We start from the raw sequence: 22340 nt of genomic DNA, 5'->3' as shown, positions 1-22340 counted from the left end.
ATCAGGGCTGTTTGTCAGGTGACCAGTGTATGTGTGCAAGTGTCTGCTTCCAATGCACTGCACCACAACATCAGGTTCATTTAAAAAAATGCTACAGAGAAATAGATCTTAGAAACTCACACATGATCAATTGTATTTGTTTTATGCTCTACAGAGCATATTTAATCTTAAATCTTCCCTGTGAAAATAGTGCTTCAATTATTGTTGTCAGAAAATAAATTCTTGAAGGCATTTCTTAAATAATTTCCATCAAAGTCACGGCAGATGCTTTTCTTCATTCAAGTCTGCTGAAGGATAGATGAGAATGTATTTTTTTTTCCTCTTTTCTTCTTTCTTCTCTCCTTTTTTTTGTTACCTTTTATTTCTAAGTAGAAGAATGTTTAAACTTGTTACAAGTAGGAGAAGAAGCAACTAGACTGTAAATTGTGTGACTCGATTTGTGCCAAAGTAAGGAGTTAAGAAATGTTTATACACACACGAGGAAAGATGAAGCCACATATGAAGGTACATTTGAAAATAGAGGGCAGCATTTTATTGCCTCTCATTTCTCATTCTTTCCTGCTGCTTGACAGTAAACCAGAATCTGCTGGTGAGAATTGCAGCATCTGAAATAGCAGGGGTTCTCTGATTCCTGCAACACAGCTGAGCCCCCAGCTCAGCTCGCCTTCTTCATTTCCTCTCTCAGCTCTTGACTCACCCCTGAATTTTGCATTTCTGGACATTATGATTAACTGACAGTTCTAGTTGATTTAACGTCCAATTACTGATGTGTGGTTTATTAACTTAATTTCCCTTTATTAAGAAAGAAGTGGTAAATATCCAGATAGGTGGAGCACCAAGGATCTAAGATGTTAAAAGTTCCTTTTTGTCCTTAGGAGGAAGCGACTCTCGCTGCCTGCTGCACAAACCCGTGCAGCGCTGCCAGATCCCTCGAACCTGTTTCCTCCTCCTAAATCCACGCCTGTGTATATTTAAAAGGATGCTTTCCTTACGATGCACTCAAGTGCATCGTAAAAATATACAGTATTTTAAAAATCATTTCCACTGATGAGTTATTTTTCAATCTTTTTAAACATGAGCATGTTTTGGATTACACTGCTAAAAGCCCGAAGGTTCTGGACGCTGGCTGCAGCGGGCTGCTGTACCTGTTGCCTCTCGCATCACTCTGAAGATGACTCTGAGGCTAATAGATTCCACTGCTAGACCATGGGTATTTTTTTTCCCCCCTTTTTAACTGCTGTTGAATAAGATTACACACTCTATCCACTTATATAGCCGATATTAAAGCTGTCTGGTGTATTGAAAAGCCACCTGAGTGTTCTTTAGCTAGAATAGCTTGAGGCTATATATTTTTTCATGTTAAAAGCTCTAATGATGTGCTGGATGATAAGTTTCTAGGCAAAAAGAAACCCCTCACTGTGTGTGGGGGAAGGTCAGGTCAGTGGCAGAGACTGAACTTCCAAATTGCTCTTTTTGCATGAGGAGTTGTGAGACGGGAATTTCAGAGTGTTGGAGCAGAAATTTGGTCTGCTTTTGAATTTACCTGCTGAATCATCACAGGGAGCTGTGTAACTAAGCAGTGGCTTAATTTCCTTGAAACTGCATGGGACAACACTAGAAGTTTATTTCTGAAATAGTCCTAAAATACAAAGTGGGTTTGTAGACCTCAGGTAGTAGAAAAGAGGAGGAACAAGGCTGTTCTATGGAGGGTTCACCCCCAAATAGCAGTCACTGGGTCACCTGCATTTAATGGCCTGTAGAAAAAGGGCAAAATCAGGAAGAAGGAAAAAAAAAAAGCTGGATCTCCCATCCCTGTCCCAGTCTGTGGAGCAGAACTGATGAGAGACAAGCTGGAGGGATTGTGTCACCGTGAACCGTCCCAGCTGTGGTGCCTCTCCTTGGGCGCTGCAATATTTCTGCACTTTACAGAAATACATTTTCTGTTTGTAAATCAATTGTATTTAGGACCCTGTCTCTCCTTACACCCAGGAATAGACCCTAAAAACTCTCTACAACATTTTAGAAGCTTCTCAACCTGTATCTTAGGCTCTGTTTCATCAAATAAAATATATAAAGCTCCTCTTTGCTGTAGTATCTACACACAAAAGGGTATAAGTCATCTTGCGGATAGAGCTGAGTTACCCATTAATCTTTCCCTAAGGCTAAAACTAGCAGCTCTTGCAGTCTGGGTGAAAGGCCTTACAAAGGGGAAAAAAAAGCTGTTACAAACGTGGCTGTTATTTGTTTAAACATTTGGAAACATTTATAGTGTGATGCTAGCTATTTTTTTTATTTCATTTTACCCTTGCTCCTATTCTTTTGTTTGTATATATATCAGTGAATCCTTTCCAACTTGTCAGACATGGAAAGTTTGGCTTGTTTAGCTAAGTAAAGTTAAGACTGTGAAAGAGTATGATTGTTTTCTATAAATACTTTAGGATGTAAATATCACAGAGGGAGAAAATAGCTATTTAAGCTAAAAGACAGCTTTGGCAGAAGAACAAATAGGGTACAATGGCCATAAATACATTTAAGCTGGAAATTAGGAGTGTTTTTAACAGGTCGAAGAACAAAGCTCTAGGAAACTTTCCAACCAGAAAAGTGGCATTAGAAAAACTCAATATTGTTACCACAGACCCCAGCGCATTCAGAAATGGGATTGCACGATGGGATGTCAGAGACAGGGAACCAGGAGGTGCTTTCTAGTCCTCTGCTCCACACACAGTTAGCAGGAAGCTCTGTACACACAAAATATCTTCTTGCCAACATTTTGCATAATTAATATATTTTGCGTTTTCTCCTTTAAGGGTCTGTTTCTGTAATATTATATATTTCCTTAATTTAGGAAAGTGAGCAGTTTTATTCTCTTCAAACTGAGCGGCAAGTACCTGAAGTACGTTTTGAACTGCTTGCAGAATTGCGAGCTAGACTGGGTAAATCACACATTTTGTAGTTTAATTTCTTTGGGTAACTTTATTTTTCGAAGTTAAGTGCATCAGAAGTACTGTTGTAACATATAGGGCGTATCACACAGGCCAGAAGGGGTAGATAGAAAAGGAAGAAGTGCAGGTTTTCAGGCACTGCTTTACAACATGGATGATTTAGCCAAGATTAATTCATGCAAGGCTTCCTCAACAGTTGGTGATAAAATCTTCTGTAATTGCTTCTCTTTGCCACATCCCCTCTCATACACTGCGTATTTAATTTTTTTTTTTATCTACTTGCTGTATTTTGTTTGGGTTTTATTCTTTTATTCACACACACACCCTTTTTTTTGTTTGCTTTACTTGCAGTGGAAATGAATCATGTGTTTGATCTGATGTGGGCAAAGCTTAGTCACATTGACAAGAGTATATTGAATCAATAAATATAACTGACCTAGATCATTCACTTGGTTTGCTTGTATTGTGTTTTGTAAACCTTTTCCATATCTGGTGTTTTATTCATATGTTGTGTCGTCTGGATCAAGACGAGGACCGTATATATCAGAATCCATGTGCTGTGATTGATTCAAACTACTAGGCCATTTTCATTATAAACTTGATCCACAAAGCTAAGATTTTATGTTGTTGCTTATTTACTTTTTTTTGAGTCTAGAGACTAGTTTCTCAAAGGTTCAGGATCATGAGATAGGTTAATATGTACATGTTTGAGGAGTCTTAAGGCATCCTTGGGTACTGAAAGGTACCATTCATATACCAATTATGTACCATTATTTTGCTAATTATTTTATAAATACGTACTTTTGACTCAAAAAAACCCCTCTATCTGGAGTTTTGATGTTATTCATCAAACTGAACAAATGTCGCCAGGAATCCTCACAGGAAAGTGTCTGTTATTTTTCTTTATGTCCAGAAATCTGAGCAGAGACCTGCGAAGTGCACAGAGGTGCACAGCAGCATCAGGTGTTTCCCTTTTCTTGAAAATAAATACAGTCCTTGCTAGAATAGAAGTGGAAAAATGAAACGGTATCTTTTATTATCTTAACACTCTTTTATTGTATAACCTGTTAATAATCGCTCTAATAAATAGGGAACAAATAGACAAGCTGTGATTTAGGAAAGAGTTTTATGATTGAGAAATACACTTTTTTCATTATTTGCATAATGCCGCTTGCTTGTGCCCGCGGGTGGTTGTCAGCATTTGCTAGTATGTTGATCAGGCTCCAATTCCTGTTGTGCATCTTGTACTGAAAAAAGGGAAGGGAAATTAACCTATTATTGATCAGGATCCAATTCCTATTGTGTATCTTGTACTGGAAAGGGAAAGGGGCATGAATCCATTATGGGTTGATTATCCAACCAGTCTGCAGGTTGGACCTGGAAAAAGTAAAATGTATTCCATTACATAGTTTGTGTCTGCAAGATCTTCCCCCCCTCCCCGAGCAATCTTGACATGCCATGTGGTTGTCATTTCTCCTCTTTTCTCCTATTCCATGTTATACAAGCAGAAATAGTACATTCATGATGCCATAATGTTGAACTCTTTGTGTAATATTTTTGCTACTTTTAATGGACTCTTATCTCCTATTCTGCTTTTTCCTAATAGAGGAATCCATAATTTGGTAACATGGAGCTTTGCATGTATCCTGCATTTCTGCGTACTGTGCAAGTCTGAGAGTCTGTAGGAAGTTTATGGGGAAGGTTTTCTAATCTTTTTCTCCCAGGTTATCCTAGAAATGGTTTCAAAGTTCTGTTAAAGTACTCAGTTTATCTATCAGCTTGAGGGTAGTGCACTGGTGATGTTTTCTGCAAAGTGTTTTTCTTCCCTTAGACAAATCTCCTAACATGAAGAAGTAAATCCATTTTTGGATGCTGACACCTGTGGGATTCCTTCTTCACTGAAAACAGGATGCTGAGAAGTAATTGCAGTAGTAACTAAGACTAAGGGTAGGAATGACTGTCAATCTATATCCCATTCCAGGCTCTACCCCATACTAAGTAGATGAGGGTGATCTGGGTGATAATTTAGGCAATCCTCACTCCTCCTGCTCATGGTCACTTTGTATTAAGTGTCTCAAAAGGGTTGCAACCTATAAGCAATTTCATTGCTCAGCCTCAAAAATAAGTCTTGCTGTTTTTCTCAAGTCTGAACTCAAGCTATTACTTCTTTTCAAGAGATAAACACTTTCTCTCACCTTTCATCAAGGCCGGTTTGCAGTGTATCTCTCAGATGAATTTGAGCATCTGTTGAAGTAATACTCTTAATATTCTGCACTGCAAACACAGACATAGACAAACGTTGCATGCCATAATGTAAAATCTGGGAAAGAACCTGATGTTTGTACGTTTCTGAAGGGGAAAATCACCTTTTGTATCTTCAGTCGTATGGCCTGAGTGAGATTTCTTCTCTCATGGGAAAATTAAGCACCCAAGTGGCTTTGATAAAGTCTGTGATCTTTATAAACTGTAAATTATAATATATAAGATTCCCTGTACCTTGCATGGCAATATAGGCAGAGAGATAAAAACATTGTCTTTTCAGACATGATAGGGCAGCCTACATAATTACTGTATTTAAGTAACAGATTAAAAATTGTACAGTTCATCAGTGTTAAAAAATCAGTGTTACAGACCACTTGGGATGCGTTTCCTTCTTGGTCAGATGGGAGTAGAGGAGTGGGAAGTTCAGTGTGATCCAAGATCGGCCTTGTACAGTCATGCACAGCCACTGGCGATAAAAACAAATAGACCGTGCAAGAGGTGTTCACTCTTTCTTTTTTCCCTCTTCCCTCAATATATCTCTGCTTTGTGCAGATTCTGCAATGCCACAGTCTGGAGAGGAGTTTGTGTTTAGAGGGACAGAAAAACCTTAGACCTCCTTTCCAGTCTCTCTCTCCCCTTTTTTTGAGGGGTGTGTGTGTCTGTATCTTCTGGTCCCACCCCACACCCCCACCCCCATTAAATAAAAAGTCTAATATGGAAAAATAATACTTGTGCCATTTTCCCGTAATATTTTGGGTGGTAAATGGCAGCAGTTCAACTGCTTCATGAGCAGCTGAGGATGGGAACAACGGAAACAGCTGCAAGATAAGCTCCTTCCACTCATAAATCAGAGTTTTTTGGTGTTCTGATAGTCAAGCCTCAAAGATTGGTTGAGGCTGGTCCTGAAGGCACTTCAGTGGCTGGGCCCTAGTAGATACCGGTAATAATTAAGATGGTGTCTAATTTAGAAGCAAAGGGAAGATTGAAAATACTGTGAGTGCTGTGGCTAAAATAGATACAATGTGAAATAAAGCAGAGCGCACGCTTTTTTGGAGAAGACTGTTTGGATTAGGACTCTTGCCTGTGACAGTCCTTCTGCCCAGTCAGCTATTAAGGTCTGGAATCAGATGAAGAGCACATCCCTTAAGTGTTCTTCAGCGCCATTCAGCCTTGTCTCTGCGAGGAACTGGTAGGAAGCTGCAGACTTTTGCCTAATAGCGAGGCATCCCTTGGCTGCGGCTCCGGGGTCACTGTTTTTCCCTAATGTTGCTTTGCTTAGCGGAGAGGAGGGGTTCAGCAAGCAGACAGAAAGGAAAGGTCATTTCTGCCTTAAAACATAGCGTGCAAAGGGAATGGTGGTCCCCTGTTAGCAGACCCATGTCATAGCTGTGTTCCTTGCATGCATTTGTATTGCTCTGCCATTTCAGTGTCTTCAGTAAATATTTCCTACTAATGGGTGTGAATCAGAGAAGCTGAAGCTCAATCATTAAAATAAAGGATAGATGGACTATCGAGCAGTTCATAAATAATGTGAAACACTTACAGGGACCATAGGATGGCAGGGAGGGGAAATGGCCAGTGACAAACGCAGAGAAGCTGCCTGAGTGAGGGGAGGCAGGGAAGGAGGAGGCGATGAAAAGCCAGGAGGGAACAGCAGAGACCTAGAAAATTGGGACATGAAAAAGCCTGATGAAGTAAAAAAACACCACTGAAGAGGAGAAAGAAAAAAAATCAATTGTTTTCTACAAAGGATTTTCAGAGAAAATAACTGTTTACTAACAATGACATTCTGCATTGTATTTTAGTGTAGCACCAGTCAAGTAAAATCATGTCAGTGTAGTGCATTAGGAGGTAGGAGAGGGATGGAGTGGCTTTATTGACAGGATAAGAAACTTGGAAAGTCTGGGTAGTTTTTCATTATCTGATTGTTTGAAATAGCTCTCTACCTTCCACAGCACAGCTGAAGTCTGATTTGCTGTGTCATACCATCAAAACAAAATCTGGGTATTACTCCTTATCTAGATTAGGAGCCTGGCTACTCTGATATTCCAACCTGTGGATTTCTTACAAAAGGATGAAGTTCTGAAAGGATGATGCGGGTGCACAGATCCCACGTTACAGCCCTATGGAGATTTTTTTACTCTAAAGTAAAACTAAATTCTTCTTTTGATATTTTGATTAGTGGCTGCAAACTACCCCCTGCAAAAGGAACTGTGGGAATGTCCCTGCTGAATTTTATTTGACAGGATTGGGGCCAGAATGAGTTATGGCAAGTGGTTTCGTTGTGCTGCGAAGGCAAAGTTAAACTGTCTTTGAATATGAAATCAGACTATGCATGCTGTCTACATACTGTTTAGATAATACTTTGAAATGTTGTTGTTTTCTATATACGCTTGTTACATCGGCAGCTGACCTTTATAGGTATATTACTTAGAATCCAAGCGCGAACTGTTTTGGTGAGCCCTCCATATCACATCTGTATTAGTTCACTTGCTCAAAATCCTCATCAACAGCCTGCTTTTCACAGATTTGTTTCAGGGATGGTACCAAATGAAAATGAGCACATACTTTGTTTAGACTCTTCTTACAGTCAATAAGAAAGTCAAAGAAGTCTTAAGTTTTCCGGGCTGGAGATGGAGTAACGTGCACTTTTATTTCCCCTGCTTATCTGCACGCTGCACAAAGGAGCTGCTCGCACATGGTGAACTCCTACAGGTTACACAACGTTGGCTTCTCTTTCCAGCTGGTTTTAGTGGGGTTGAGCCATTCTTCAGTGCAGCTGAGAAGTCAAACAAGTGATTTCCCTCTTTTCCAGGTGGAGATAAGAAATGATTACTGCCAAATTACTATCTTGTTTGTTATCTTTTGGCTTTTACTGTTGTAAAGCTGCTTCTTGCGCTGAAGTAGTGCTGAACAGCAGTGCCGAGGTTATTTCTTCTCATCAGTAACAAGCTGCTAATCTGCTGCTTGTTTTCGAATTTTTCAGTTACTATCTGGAAAATTCATGAATACCTGTAAGGCCACCATGGAAATCTTAGAAAATAGATTTGCTACCTGATAGCATCATATTTCCAGGAATGTTGAGCCGTAAAATCTACTAAAAGCTTGGTTTTTGAGATCCCGTGTGAGTTGCATAGGGATGCTGCATCAGGCCAACAGAGCATATTTATGGGAAAAAATAAACACCTGCTTACCACTTCCTTGAGCACTATTCTTGGGTGCTTGAATTTATTCAGGTGTGTGGGTGGTATGCTTAAAATTTTTAATTTATACTACATGCTTTCATCTCCCACAGCACATTATTTCCTATCAATTATAAAAACATCAAAAGGTAAAAATTCTGTCATTCAGTAATTCAGAAACCTGCTAACCTTGTGAACCCTCTTAGCCCTGTTACCAAAACCTTTGTCTATCCAACAAGTGAAATCAAATGTCAAATGGCTTTTGGCATGCTGGGTATGAGATAAGCAAAGAATCTTCTATCCATCTTTTGTTCTTTAGGGAATTATCTTAAACATCAGGGTTCCTACCTTGCATCTGCCAGTTTCCCATTCTGCTAAATGGGCATGGGTTAGCCTCCTTTGCAAAAAACATTTGATGAACTGGCTTGCTTTGCCATCTCTTTAGTTTTATTTTCATTACTTTCCCCTATAATATGTTTATTGGATTCTGTATCTTTAGAAAATTTTATTACTCTGTTATTCAAGCTAAAAAACAGCTAATTTTTCTTTCCCAAATGAGTTGCTTGAAGCAAAGTACCTATGAATACATGACTATTTTAATTCACTTACTAAATGTATACAGAGAAAATTTACAAGCAGCCTTTTTACCATTTTTTAAGTGTCTGCTGACTGTTGCATAAGCTAAATTATTTACAGTATGATGCCTCACAAAAGAGCAGCAGATTTGGGTTATTTACTTTCCTGATAAGAAAAAGGGGTTGAAGTTGCTGTGATATGCTGCTTTGTTAATTTTATATTTGTTCCCCAGTGTGTAAAATCTTTTTAAAGAACTAACATGAGTATTGGCAGGCTCTTTTGAAATGGTATGGAAGTGGTAAGATTAAACAAAACATGAAAAGGTCTTAAAAATAAAAGTCAGCAAGTGTTTGATAAAAATAAAAGTGCTCAACAATAGCAAACCGTTAGGATGCTTAATTTATTTGCTCTCTATTTGAGAATGGCCCCTGCACTCCATCTGGGAGTAGTTCTTGCGAGTTATGTGTTTTAAATGATACCAAGCTGGGTATATTGAAACAGTGTGTTCGTACAGTATAATGAAAGCCATCGAGAATGGTCACGCTGAAGATCTCCTCTTAATGAGGAGATTAAACTCCATGGTGAGGTTGAAGAATGAAATTTGCAGCTGTATTGCTTGACAAGATCCTTTCCCTGGAACGTGTCAGTCCTCGCCGTTGGCAGACGTACAGAGGCTTCACAAGGTTTCTTTCTGCCCATGCAGGTGCCGTAGACCCTTCTGACACCGTGGCTCCCGTCGTTGTAATCCCTCCACAGAACACAAGCGTTGTAGCAGGGAGCAGCGAAATCACACTGGAGTGTGTGGCCAATGCAAGGTATTGAAAAGCAGCGGGGTTACAAGGAACTGATTTTAATGCACTGTCCTTTACTGAGAGGCACATGGGAAGCTATTATCTTTTTTTTTTAATTATTATTACTATTATTTTTATGACTGAAGCAGAATGCAGCATGTAGCTTGCTCTTCAAAGGAACCTTACTGAGCTGGCTTTGACTGGGACAGAGCTGATTTTCTTCACAGTGGCTCGTCTGGGGTCGTGTTTTGGATTTGTGCTGGAAACAGTGCTGATAACCCAGGGACGCTTTCCTTCCCGCTGAGCGGGGCTTACACAGAGCCAAGGCCTTTGCTGCCCCTCACCCCTCCCCGCCAGCAAGTGGGCTGGGGGTGCACAAGGAGCTGGGAGGGGACACGGCTGGGGCAGCTGACCCCAGGGATGTCCCACACCATATGGCGTCATGCTCAGCGTATAGAGCTGGGGGGAGAAGGAGGAAGGGGGGACGTTGGGAGTGATGGCGTTTGCCTTCCCAAGTCACCGTTACACGTGACGGAGCCCTGCTTTCCTGGGGATGGCTGAGCACCTGCCTGCCCGTGGGGAGGAGTGAATGGATTCCTTGGTTTGCTTTGCTTGTGTGCGCAGCTTTTGCTTTACCTAACCTGTCTTTATCTCAACCCATGAGTTTACTCACTTTTACTCTCCCGATTCTCTCCCCCATCCCACCGGGGGGCAGTGAGTGAGTAGCTACTCGTGGTGTTTAATTGCCAGCTGGGGTTAAACCATGACACTTATGAATGATCTTGTTTGTCCAACATTACTGAATTAAACATTGATTTTTGTAGCCAAATGAGGATATAGGCAGAGTTACTTTCCTACCTGTTACTCATACGGTAAGGAAAAGAATTATGGTGGTGTTCAATCAGCACACATTATCTTAAGTAAAAAGTTATGCTAAGGGTTAATAATATTTCAGTCATATTGCCTATTGACATGAAAGGTCATGTTGTTGATCAGTCTGTGCTTCCTAGTAAATAAATTAGTGAGGATCTCCTGTGAAGTAATTTATTACAGATGCTCTCATGTTACAGTGATTATTGCTCAACTGTTCATAATGCTCCATAATATAGAGTTCACCGCATTCCTCCTCTGTTTCCATCTGGTTGGCCTTGCATAGCGTCGATTTCCAGGGGAAGTGAATAGTCGAGGTCCTCAGATGATAAGGCGACCAAGTGATTCACTTTCCCCTCTGAGGGCAGAGATATTCTCGATATGGTTAATATTTTGGGAATTGAGTTATAATGAAAACACTTCCCAGGCAGCTGATTCCCAGAGCAGTATTTACTCCTTTTGCTTAGAGAAATCAAATTATTAGCACTTAAGTTCTATTGCTGTATCAATTAGCTGTACTTGCATAATGCCGCTTGAGTAGTCTGTAGTTTTGATGTGGAGAAGCTATATACGCATTTACTCCTTACTAGCAAATTCCTGTATTTCCTCGATAGAGGAAAACTTACAGAAGTTTTATAATCTGTATCTGTCTGCAAACAAGACTGTTCTATAATATATATGTTTGATTGGTTTTTTTCTTTCTTTTTTTTTTTTTTTAAAACCCTGGCAGACCTCTTGAGAGACTGAGCATGACCTGGAAGAGAAATGGAGTAAAAATAACTAGTGGCATTAGCAATTTTGGGAGACGACTCACTATCACCAACCCAACCTCTGCTGATGTGGGGATGTACTTCTGTGAAGCAAAACTGAGAGACAGCACAGAGGAACCAGCAAGAGCGAAAGCATTCCTTTCTGTAATGGGTAATTCTCAAGGCAATGTGTTTTTTAGTAAAACAGGCTCTGGACTGAGGTATAATAGAAAATAAAATTGATATTTTAATATTTCATTGACCTTACATTTGAACCTTTCTTTGGAGAACAGAACAAAGGAGGTGAAAGAGGGTTATCTTCCAAATTAATTCAGCTGTTCTTCCCCATGAATATAAATTCATCAAATAGATATTTTTTTTAAAAATGCTGATGTGATTCTGAATCTCCTGTGAAACTATACATCTAATCAGAAGTTGGGGAAATACAGCAGTAAAATCCTTATTGGGCAGCTTTCACATCTTGGCTTTTAGATGCATTAAACCCTGATTAACTTCCAGCTTGCTTACATCTAGTTTTAATATGTCAAGTGCCTGTATTTCTGAAATAAGCCTAGTAGGAGCACTTCTGTGTGTTGTCTGTTGCAAGTGCCGGTCAGGGGGCCAGGGGCGTTCCTGAGCGCACAGCCGGGCAGATATCGTTAGTGAGGGAAGACATGGGAGAAGGAAATACCATTAAAATTGGCGCTACGTGCTAGACCTTTGACTCCAAGGGAAACTTTGGACTTAATATTTTTTAAGGGACATTGGTGCCTTTTCACTGCCTATTTCCACCATCGCCTTAGTGCTGGAGTTTCGCTGTAGCAAAGAGGTTGTAATTTGGAAATGGTCGTTACCGTGCTTGTCATATCCTGATATAATAAAGCAAATTAGCACACTGCACTCCGCGTAGAGATTTTTAGGACTTTTAGAGTACAAGAGATGTTTTAGGGCAGAGACATTTGGATGTTTTATGCCAGAGCTGGTTGTGTAAAGTCTAGCTTTTATGCAATAGTCCCAGTAATAACCATGCAAGTGTACTGGAGAGGTTATTGCTCTGGCAGTGGTACAAGTCTCGACGTTGATCAGAATTCATGCACATGCATTTCTTTAGTGCATTGCAGAGGGAATTCAGCATGCAATTCTCTATACTCTTTCAGCCTTCTGAAAATACAATTTTAAAGACCACTGTATGGTCTGTATTCTACCGAAGCAATTTATCGTGGTTTATGCTAAATGAGAAAACAGCTCTCCTCTCTACAAAGCTCTCTTCCAGGTTCATTTGTAGCACTGTGTCTCTATTATATTTATTACCTACTGGATGAAGTTTGGTTCCAGACTTTTTCGTTGTACTCTGTTTGTTAGAATTATTACCTTGTGGCTTCCCTCCCCTTTAAGGAACAGAGATGGATTTCACTTATTTATGGTTTTTGTTTAAACTCTCTCTTATTCATAAGATTTTATTGTAACTAGTTTAACTTTGCTGCTATGCTGTCAGATCCAGCCTAATGCAATACTTAAAGCAGCCTTTCAGTTAATGTAAAAGATTCTTAAATACAGTTACAATAAAACTGAGAAACAATCATTGGGAAATCATATTAAGCTAGCAGTGCTGCCTTTCTTTAGTAGCTTATCTGCTCTCTTATTTTTAAATGTTTTATTTATTTCCTATCCAGTTTTAGGGGGCTGTCAGGGAATGAAGTTATGAAAAGGCCTGTAGATAAGAGCAAACAGATGAAAGAAAGCAGAAACAAATCGGTTACCAATTACTTTTATTTCCTTCTGATGGAACAAGACACTTCAGTTGCAGGTGTTTACTCACTGTGTCAGCAAAGCTTGATAGATTTCTTTATTTATGAGTTTCTTGAGCTGCAGGATGGATCTCTAATTCTAAATAGGAAGCCAAATCAAAGGATTAGTAGCTAATGCATAACTTATATTCAGCCTTACAGTTCTTGGATGGATCTGGCGGTCGTTTAATTAGTCAAGGGACGGGTTCTAGAGGGAAGTGCAGACAAGATTTTCACAGTGTATCCCATATAGTCTGTTGGAGTAGTACTTAGAGAGAATCAAGTATGCTTGTCTATTTGCATGTATAAAATATTTGTAGTGTGTAGACATTGATACTGACCTGATAATGAGCTGTACTACTTCGGAGAATAACACAGTGTGGACTTAATAAGAGATCTTGACTAACAGAAAAAGGAAATTGTGTTAATAGAAGAGGTTTGTTTTCAGAATGATTGGGATAAATCAAATACAAACCCTCAACAGTATGGTAATGAGAGCTTTTGTGGATTCATAGAAAAAAAATATTTTGAGTGTGGGCTCAGACAGTGACAAAAGCCTTATTAGAAAGCAGTGGAACTGAGTATAAAGGCATGTCCTCAGTTCAAATTATTATTTGTGACCTACAATATTATCTCTGGATTTTTTTCTGAATATTTCTGAGAGTACATCTCAGTTTGTAAATTAAAATCACAATAATATTTGAAAAATCTGAATCTCTAATGTAATGAAGTAGTACTGCATAAGCAGGAAGAAAATCCTCTAGTCTTGTGCTGCACTGCAATTTTCCATCTGAATGTGGCAAAGAGCTTTCTGACATCTTCATACTGTTCCAGCAAAGATAAACTGAGGTGGTTCCAAACCCTGGTTTTATTAGCTGCAGTTGTTATAAATTTTTAAAGGGTAGCATGTTCCTCAGTTGGCAGAGTAACAGTTTGGGAAAGATTTGTTGCAGATTAGATAAGAGCACATTTGTTTTATCACTAACAGTTTGAAGATTAAGTAATTTAGGGAGTCTTCTCATGAGCAAACCAATTTGAAAATTGAGCTAATCTTAAATTCTTTTGCTCCAGTTCTGCAAGTTCTGTTAGCGACAAATTGCTATAGTCATTTCTGAAGTGATTGTTCTATGGCATATTATGAATTTTAGGAGCTTAAGAAAATGAGGAATGAAACCCACTATATGAAACCCATACTGCTCTTTAAATCAGATGCAGTCAGGAAGTAAAATCTGAACAAACTGAGGAGAAAAACAATTAGAAAAGAGGCCTGGTAGGATGAGGTGTTGAAGCCCTGTTGGCCTGGCCAAAGGAATAGGATTGAGTAAAGGAGAATCACCATAGAGGGCTTTCCTTCTTTTTGGAGCAATTCTGTGCCCGGAACAACTACATTAATAGACACATTATTCTTCTCTTGGTGTTTCCTAGAGAGAATTTTTACATCCCAGCTGGAGGGATTTCTTTCTGAAAATAGGACGACAGGGGAGCATGGCAGCTCTCATCTCTCTCTTGAAGGCTACCCTGGTTCTCATCGGATACAGCCTCATGGGATCGTGGGGCTCAGGAACACGTCAAAAAAGTTGGTAACATTGATATGGAGGGTCCACCTGGCTAGGCTCTGAGATGAACTGTAGGGGTATTCCTCCTTCACTGTACTTCTCCAGGAGCAAGTGCGGAGATGCAGAAGGGTCGTCTTTGTGCATTGCCATTATTCAAGAGTTTAGACTGCATGTACATACAACTGTTATTTTCCTCTGCAGCTACCCACCTCGATACCTTGTGCTCAGATCTCTGGAAACAATAGCTCTTGTGGCTCTAGCTTAGACACTTTGAAACACTACAAATGATGTCTTGAAAGCAGAGGAAAGAATTTTTCCATTATGATTGTGCTCATGTATTGTGCTGAAGAAAAGACCGTGATGACTGTGTTCATGTACTGTACATAAGAAAAGAATAAGAGTTTTCAGGAAAACTATAATATAAAATGTCTTTGAACTTGCCTGAACTTCAGTTTGGGCTCAATGCAGAGAAACGTAGACAATTTTTGATTTGATAAGCCTCAGAAGTTCTTGAGATGAGCACAGACATGTCACCTTGGCCCTAAATGCACACAGGACCTGTACCACAGCGAAGTAATGGGACTTCTGGGAGTCTAGTTGTGTCTCTGACATTCAGAAGTTCCCCCTTCTTTTGGTTCTGCAAACGGGAGATGTGTTCCCTGTGCTGCTGTAAGGTTTCAGAACACAGACTGCAGCTTGCAGTAGGGGTAGTAGCAAGAAACTAAGAGTACCTTTTGATCTCATTCTGTTTTAACCTGATATTCATGCAAAGAAAAACCCTGCTTCAAGGAAGCTGTTATACCTGTATATAGTGTGGCTTCTCTCAGCATGGACAGTCTGATCTACTGTCTGGAGTTAAGGACTTTGTACCTACAAGGGGTTCTGAAGTTTCCAGTTCCCCTTTCTTTACAGCATAGTCACAAAATAAATTAGTTTATGGTAATGCTAGAGAAAGGCTTCCATGTTTAAGGTTCAATTTTCATCTTAAATATGCAGGCTCGAATTTCTGAGTGATGCAGGAATTTCAGCTTGGGAGGAGCCCCTGGGGCTTTCTCTGTTCTTTCTGACTTTCATGTATGTATCTAGGATTAGGTCACACATCTCCAATGCAGCTTGAAGGGTATGTAATGGATGCTGACTGCTATCTTTTGAATGTTAAAATCAGTGACCATGTAACTCTGCGTGGGAGAAGTTATAACAGTATCAAATTTTGCAGGCTCCCAGAGGCTTTGCAGAGAGGCTATCTTTCCAATGATGTCTAGTGCAAGAAAACCCTGAAACCCTCAACAACTATTTAAAAGCATGCATTTATATTAAAATATTCTTTTCCCCTTTGCTTGTTCTTGACCTTCTAGTTTTAGATCAGCCAAACACCAATACAATATCCGAACAATAGAGTATCTGTTTCTTTCAGTGTAATATGCGATGTGACCCATCTCATTGCATAGCAGGCTGCGCTGCCAGCAGGGTGAACTCAGTGTGATGGGTCCTTTCCTATTCTAACTATTGTGATTCTATAAATTCAAAAAAAATGTAAACGCTTGACCTGATACCAACAGACTACTGTCACTCCTAGAAATCGTCGTGTCTCGGGGCTTGCGTCTGGCACGTTATGTACTTTGGAAGACACTGTGATTTCACCACACACATTAAATTTCAACAAGTGATTATTGCCTACAACAATAAATGTTCAAATTCTTACTGTGTGATTCAAACCAAGTCTTATAAATATTCAGCAGACTCATACAGACAGCCAGAATGCCCCTTCAGGATGCTATCTGACCCCTATAAATATTACTGCAGTCTTATGGCCTTTTCTGATAGTTATTCACCAGGTGGAGTATAGCACCTGAATTGAGATACCCTGAATTTTTCACTTGCAATTTATGCTGGGTCTGCAGGCCCTCAGGCATACACCTGACGTGCAGATGATACGTCTGACTCATCTGAAAAATGAGGAGCCTAGATTTCAGTTGTCTAGCACCTGTAACTAGAGCTATTTCTTCCACAGCCTGAGTTCTATTGAAGCCATAGACCCTCGCTGAAAGGACCTTTTGAGAACCCATGCTGCTAGCATAGGACACATGCACGTGGAAAAGCAGCACAGCTTGCATGGAAATCACTGTTGCGTTTCCCTCAAAGCCCTACAAGTTATACCTACGCCAATACTGCTGTGATTCTCTCATACCTTAAATCACCAAGATTAATTTTCCATGTATATTAGACTTGGGATACCATAGCGCTATTGTCCACGTGGTATTCTAGATCTTCCAGAATTCCTCTATGAATTAGCCTTGTCTTCCCACCCAGGCTTGTCTTTATCTCCAGGCAGCAGGAGCAGGTGGTTAACAATCAGTAAATTGTAGCATTGCTCCTGGAAGGTTTTCTATATCTGTGCTTATCACGCAAGAATAAGGTCTGACTCCTCTATGGGCTGTTGTTGCTTCAGCCTCTCAATCCCTCTGTGTCAATTGTAGCATTTGGCAGGGCTTCCAGCTGCTGGGATAGCTCCGAGAATTGAGTTTAGCAGGTTACTGTAAGGGAAAAGGAGGGTTTGGGGTTGATGGAGCCTGGAAATCATATCTGTTGGCACACCTACACCCTGAAAGTCCCCTGGGAGTTGTCTGTGGCCTTTAGATTGCGTCTTTCTGCTGCTCCTGCTCTTTTTCTGTCTTGTCTGCTTCCATTTCTCCCTGTTTCTTTCAAAAAAAGCTGATGTGAATCTTCCTTTTATAACATCACATCCCGTTTGCTAAGTGACAGTTGTCACTGACTTGAGGTGCCTTGTCAGGTAATTCATTGCTTGGTGCCTGCTCACCTAAGCATCTCTTAATGCAATAAGTTTCGTCGAGGGTGGCATAACAGCCTGTATGGGATTTAAAGGAAGGAGCACAGATTGTAGGGGATAGGATTTTGGGAGAGGCACTGGGAAAGCAGACTGTATAGATACGCCAAGTATACCAGCAGAAACTGCGTGCAACAGCAGCACATAAGCAGCGGTCATGGAACCACTGGCATCTTTGAGGCCACAATAAGTGCCTGGCTGCTGGACTGCAGGCCCATGTTGAAGATAAATCTGCAAACTTAGCACTGGTGTGTGAATATGTTGCTGATCTAGGAGGAAGTTTGAGAGCTGGTAGCTGAAGGTTGCCAAGTTTAGAAGTTCTAAACTTGGCCTGTTAAGGTCAGGGTGCCTTTTAAAGGGGAGGGTGGAAGATGTGCGGGCAGGGACTCCCCCAGGGGAGGAAAATACACTTGAACCTCACCGACTGAAGAGAAATCCATAGAAGAAACCCAAAGTCACAACTGAATGTCTGGGTGTGGGAGTATGTGTCTGGATGCTGTCTTGCTCCTGTGCTGCTTTGGCCACCTTTCCCCTTTGTCTCCCCTCACAACCAAAGTAAATTGCCATAGGAGAAAAGATTCACATTTTAGTTCGAGAGAGGGACAGAGGGATGCTTATGTGTCCACAGACAGGTAATGTAAGTAAGGACACTAGGCTAAAAGTTTGGAAATTAAAAAGATACAATTCTGCAAAATGGAGTGCAAGGAAAACATCAGGCAAGGCTCGGAGAAAGGCGTGAGAAGCAAGAGTGTACTGGAGTTAAATGCGGACTTAGATGAATTGTAGAGGAGTCAGCAACTTAGTTGATCAAACATGTCAAACAGCGTGCCATCAGTGAACTTCAATTAAATGTTCAGCTTTTCAATTTGTTGTTTAGATTAACGCATGAGATCATATGCAATAAATCACTGCTCATTATACATGTTTATTAATAGCTTTATATTTAGGCAGTGAGGATCAATAATGTTAACACATGTATATTATTAGAATGTAATAAATCAGGTAGCTTGTTTTATTGGTTTTGCTCGGTAAACGAGTGTTCCAGGCTATTTTGCAGCCTCGCCGCCTCCTCTGCACAGGATTTTGAGGGCTAATATTGATTGACTTTATTTGGAATGAATACAGAATTGTAATACCCACCGGTGCTCAAACGAGACCCCGTTCTGTGCAATCCAGCAAGTATTTTATTGTAGTTAGTGGGAAGGAGTGTTGGGAAAGGGGGTTTTGTGTTCTAACCCGGTGCTTGCTGATGTGCACCTGCTGGCATGTCATGTCATATCACTGGGAGATGATCACAATGCTTGCTATTCTACAGGTGGTAGCAGGAGAAAAAAGATTTTGTAGGATAAAATTATGTGATATTGTTTTTATTTAAGAAAATACTGATGTCCTATCAATAATACGAACCGCAGGTCTGATTTTCAGCCATGGTCGGTGAAGCTCAGATGACCTTGGACCTTGTTGTAGCTTACCACATTTTAAAACTTTTTTTTTTTTTTGAAACATACTTGATTTCCTTAAAATGAAAATACAGGTAGCTTGTTCTCACAAGCTGCTTACATTGTCTTTTCTGTATTTTCTAAAACTTACCAATGAGTTTGTCTATGGTACAATAGCACTCAAGTTATAATCAAATAAAATGCTTCTAAAAACAGTACTCAGATGATAATTGCAGTGAACAGACTATGACAGTTCTTAGCCACCATGATAATTACTGCAACCTTAATGCCTGTGGGACTTTGACATGATGCTCTTCAATTTTATGCTGCATAGAAGAGTTACATGACAGCATACTCTAAAATTTCTGGAATCTGTCTGTGTTTAATTAAAGGTCTAATATCTTTTCTTTAGTCCTAATGATGAAGTGTGGATTTTTATGATTATTGCTATAACTTCAATTAAAGCATTAAATCTGTTTGGTTTCAAGAAATAAAATAGTTGAGAAGAACTTTTTTTTAATTATGCTGCACTTCTCCGATGTGGGCTCTCTGACATGCTATGGCACTTCATTTGATGTGCTTTATGCCTTCACGAGGTGGAATTTAGTTTAGATACTGAAGCAAACTGTCCTATAAAATCCTATGTTGTAAATATAAACCTTTATAAACCTCTCGGGAGGGCCCTTCTGAACGAAGAATTAAAATGTTCCATGATTCAGACCTATAAAATGAAAAGTAGCCCCTGCTCTGAGTATTAGTTTGCAGTGCAAACCCCTAAATCTTACCTTACATTAACTTGACTTTTTGGAATTTATACTCAGCAGAGAAAAAAAACTGTTGCCTTTCAGTGATGCTTTTACTACCCAAAAACGCACCTCCAAATAGAGACGGACTTAGACAAGCTAGTCTGCTTGTAACCCGCTGTATTAAATACAACGCCTGGGGAGGGACTATGTGATATGAATGTCTTTAAATCAACACCTATTTTTCATTTTGCTATGGCTTTGTTTGTTTACTTTTGTTTGCTTTCCCTGTTCTAAAGAACCACCGTATTTTACGGCTGAGCCCGACAGCGTGATTTTGGCTGAAGCGGAGAAAGACGTGGACATCCTGTGCCAGGCGACGGGTGAGTGTGCAAACGTGGGTGAGTGATAGACGTATGTCCGGTACTGAAGGAGCACCTTATATCAACATGTAATGTTTTGAGGCCTCTGCAGTATTGCCAATTATCACAGATCCCAGGGACAAAGGAGAGGGATGGCCTTTGCCCTTGGAAAATTGGGCAGTTATTGTAGTTTAGACGTAATGCTGGCACGTTCATGTTTGTCTGTTGGGCAGGGCAGCTCCTGCTCCTCTCCCTCTGGCAGCCTGCCTTTGCTTCATAGTTGTCACCATATAGCAGGCATTAGTGTCTTGAGCCAGAAAATTAGCTGAGGTGAAAGTATGGTTGTGGAACCCCCCATTTACAATGCAAACAGTAAATATTTTCAACAATTCAAATGTCCTTTTTTTCTAAAAACCATGGAACTTTTCTGCTGAATAGAAATGTCAGTAACTCTGACATTTAAGTGTAGTTAAGAATTCTGCAGGAGGACTATTACAGGCAGTTTTTAATTGGCAGGTGTTTTAAACACATAAAAGGCTTCAAATGTCTAGAATTCCACCTAAACCAAAATGGTTTTTAAGATTTAGTTCCAAAGAAATAGAAGCACCACCTATTTTAGCAGTCTAATAAGGTAGGAGGCATTGCGGTCCTGTGATTAGAGCAGGTTTGTCTGTCATTGAATTGCACGTGACTTTGGCAAGTGACTGAACTTTTTGTTGTCTCGCTTGCCCTGATACTGAGTTTAACAAGCAATACACATAAGAATGCCATGAGATCGTTAGGTAAAAAGTACACAACTTTGATTAAAAAAACACCCAAACCTAACTAACGGCTTGTTTGGATGGGTTCTTTCTCCAGACCAGAGCCAATAAGGATATTCTTTATTGCGTGATTATATTATTTCCACCATGATTTAAGCATGTTTTTTTAACACTCTAGGTAAGAAAGAGTCAACACTGCTTTTCTAGGGGCAAGCTTTGCAAATATGTTAGTGTGATAAGCAAGCATATGTGTAAGGGTGCTCCGGCTGATTTAGAATTTCAGAAGTCCTTGCTGAGGTCTCTTACCGAAAGGCTCTTAGAAATGGAGTTATCAGGTTATAAGAGACAAGGTCTTGTTGTTAATTAGTAGCTTCTTAAACAAAACACAGCAGGACCTGCTGTCAGTGGAGGTCCCTGGGAATCTGTGCTGGAACTGTGCAGTTTAATATACTGGAAAAAAAGGGTGAATAGCTAGATTATAGTATTTGCTGATTATGTAAAATTATTCAAGAATAGTCAACATTAAAACTAACCACAAAAGAGTCGCAGGAGGTTCTGGTGATCTGAACTGACTGGACAATAAACTGGCAGATGAAATTATTGACAGATTAAACTACCTATTACTACGCGGAAAAGGTATGTCTTCTGAAAACATCGGTTCAGTGCCAAGCCGTGGTTCGAAATGTTCGGTACCGGGAGGAACGGAATAGAGACAAAATGAGAGAACGTGACGGTAGGAATCCGTGGGGCAGCACCCCTGCCTCAAATACTTCACACAATTCTAATCACTCTGTTGGAAATAGTGGTGTAGAAAAAGTGGAAAAGATACAAGGAAGTAGGAATGGTATAATTAGAGGTCTACCGTGGCTTTTGATTAATGAAAAATTGGAATGAGTGAAACACTTTGTGAAAGAGATGAGTGACGGGTGGGTGCCATATGGCAAGGTAAGTAGAAGATGATGATTCTGTATTGCTTAGTGCAAGAAGCAGAGGCGGCACCCAGCTAAATTTTCAGGTAGGAGATGTATGATAAAGCAAAGACAGTACTTTTTCAGAAAACTTAAACCATGGAGGTCCAGGTAGCAGTTAAGATCAGAAGTGAAAAATATTTAGAAAAACAAACAATTTATGGAAGAAAAATCCAGTAAGGACTATTAAACACAGCTGTGTGCATTCAGCCTCTGGCTCAGGAACCAGCTAAAGCACAGATGATGGGAGCTGAGAAGGTGGAAATAGTATCTTGTCCTTGGGCTGTTCTTGCGTTTTGTGCCTGAGCATCCAAGACAAGACAATTTCAAAGGAAGGAAAAATTACTAGACAGACATTTATTCTGGCCACGTGCCACCAACTTTATGTTTCAGCACATGGTATGGCAAGCATACTGGCATTTTTTATTAGAGAAGATTTTTCAAGTAGCAGAATTAAAACTAAGTGTTGTACCATTAGAAAGATTGACTTAAAATTAACATTATACG

General features: G+C 40.0%; 1 protein-coding gene across 3 annotated transcripts in view; it reads left to right on the top strand.

The window, feature by feature from the left end:
- The window catches only part of SDK1 (sidekick cell adhesion molecule 1), a 417626-nt gene that overhangs the window by 246483 nt on the left and 148803 nt on the right, over positions 1–22340 (top strand). For all 3 annotated transcript variants that reach the window (XM_075104852.1, XM_075104851.1, XM_075104853.1), the window contains 3 exons: positions 9666–9777; positions 11354–11544; positions 20042–20125. In XM_075104852.1, coding sequence (XP_074960953.1) covers positions 9666–9777; positions 11354–11544; positions 20042–20125 — 387 coding nt within the window. The remainder of the gene's footprint in view (positions 1–9665; positions 9778–11353; positions 11545–20041; positions 20126–22340) is intronic.

Source organism: Phalacrocorax aristotelis, chromosome 10 (genome assembly GCF_949628215.1).
Source record: "Phalacrocorax aristotelis chromosome 10, bGulAri2.1, whole genome shotgun sequence".
NCBI lineage: Eukaryota > Metazoa > Chordata > Aves > Suliformes > Phalacrocoracidae > Phalacrocorax > Phalacrocorax aristotelis.
The sequence above is the reverse complement of the archived record's forward strand: the minus strand, read 5'-3'. Positions and strand labels throughout refer to the sequence as shown.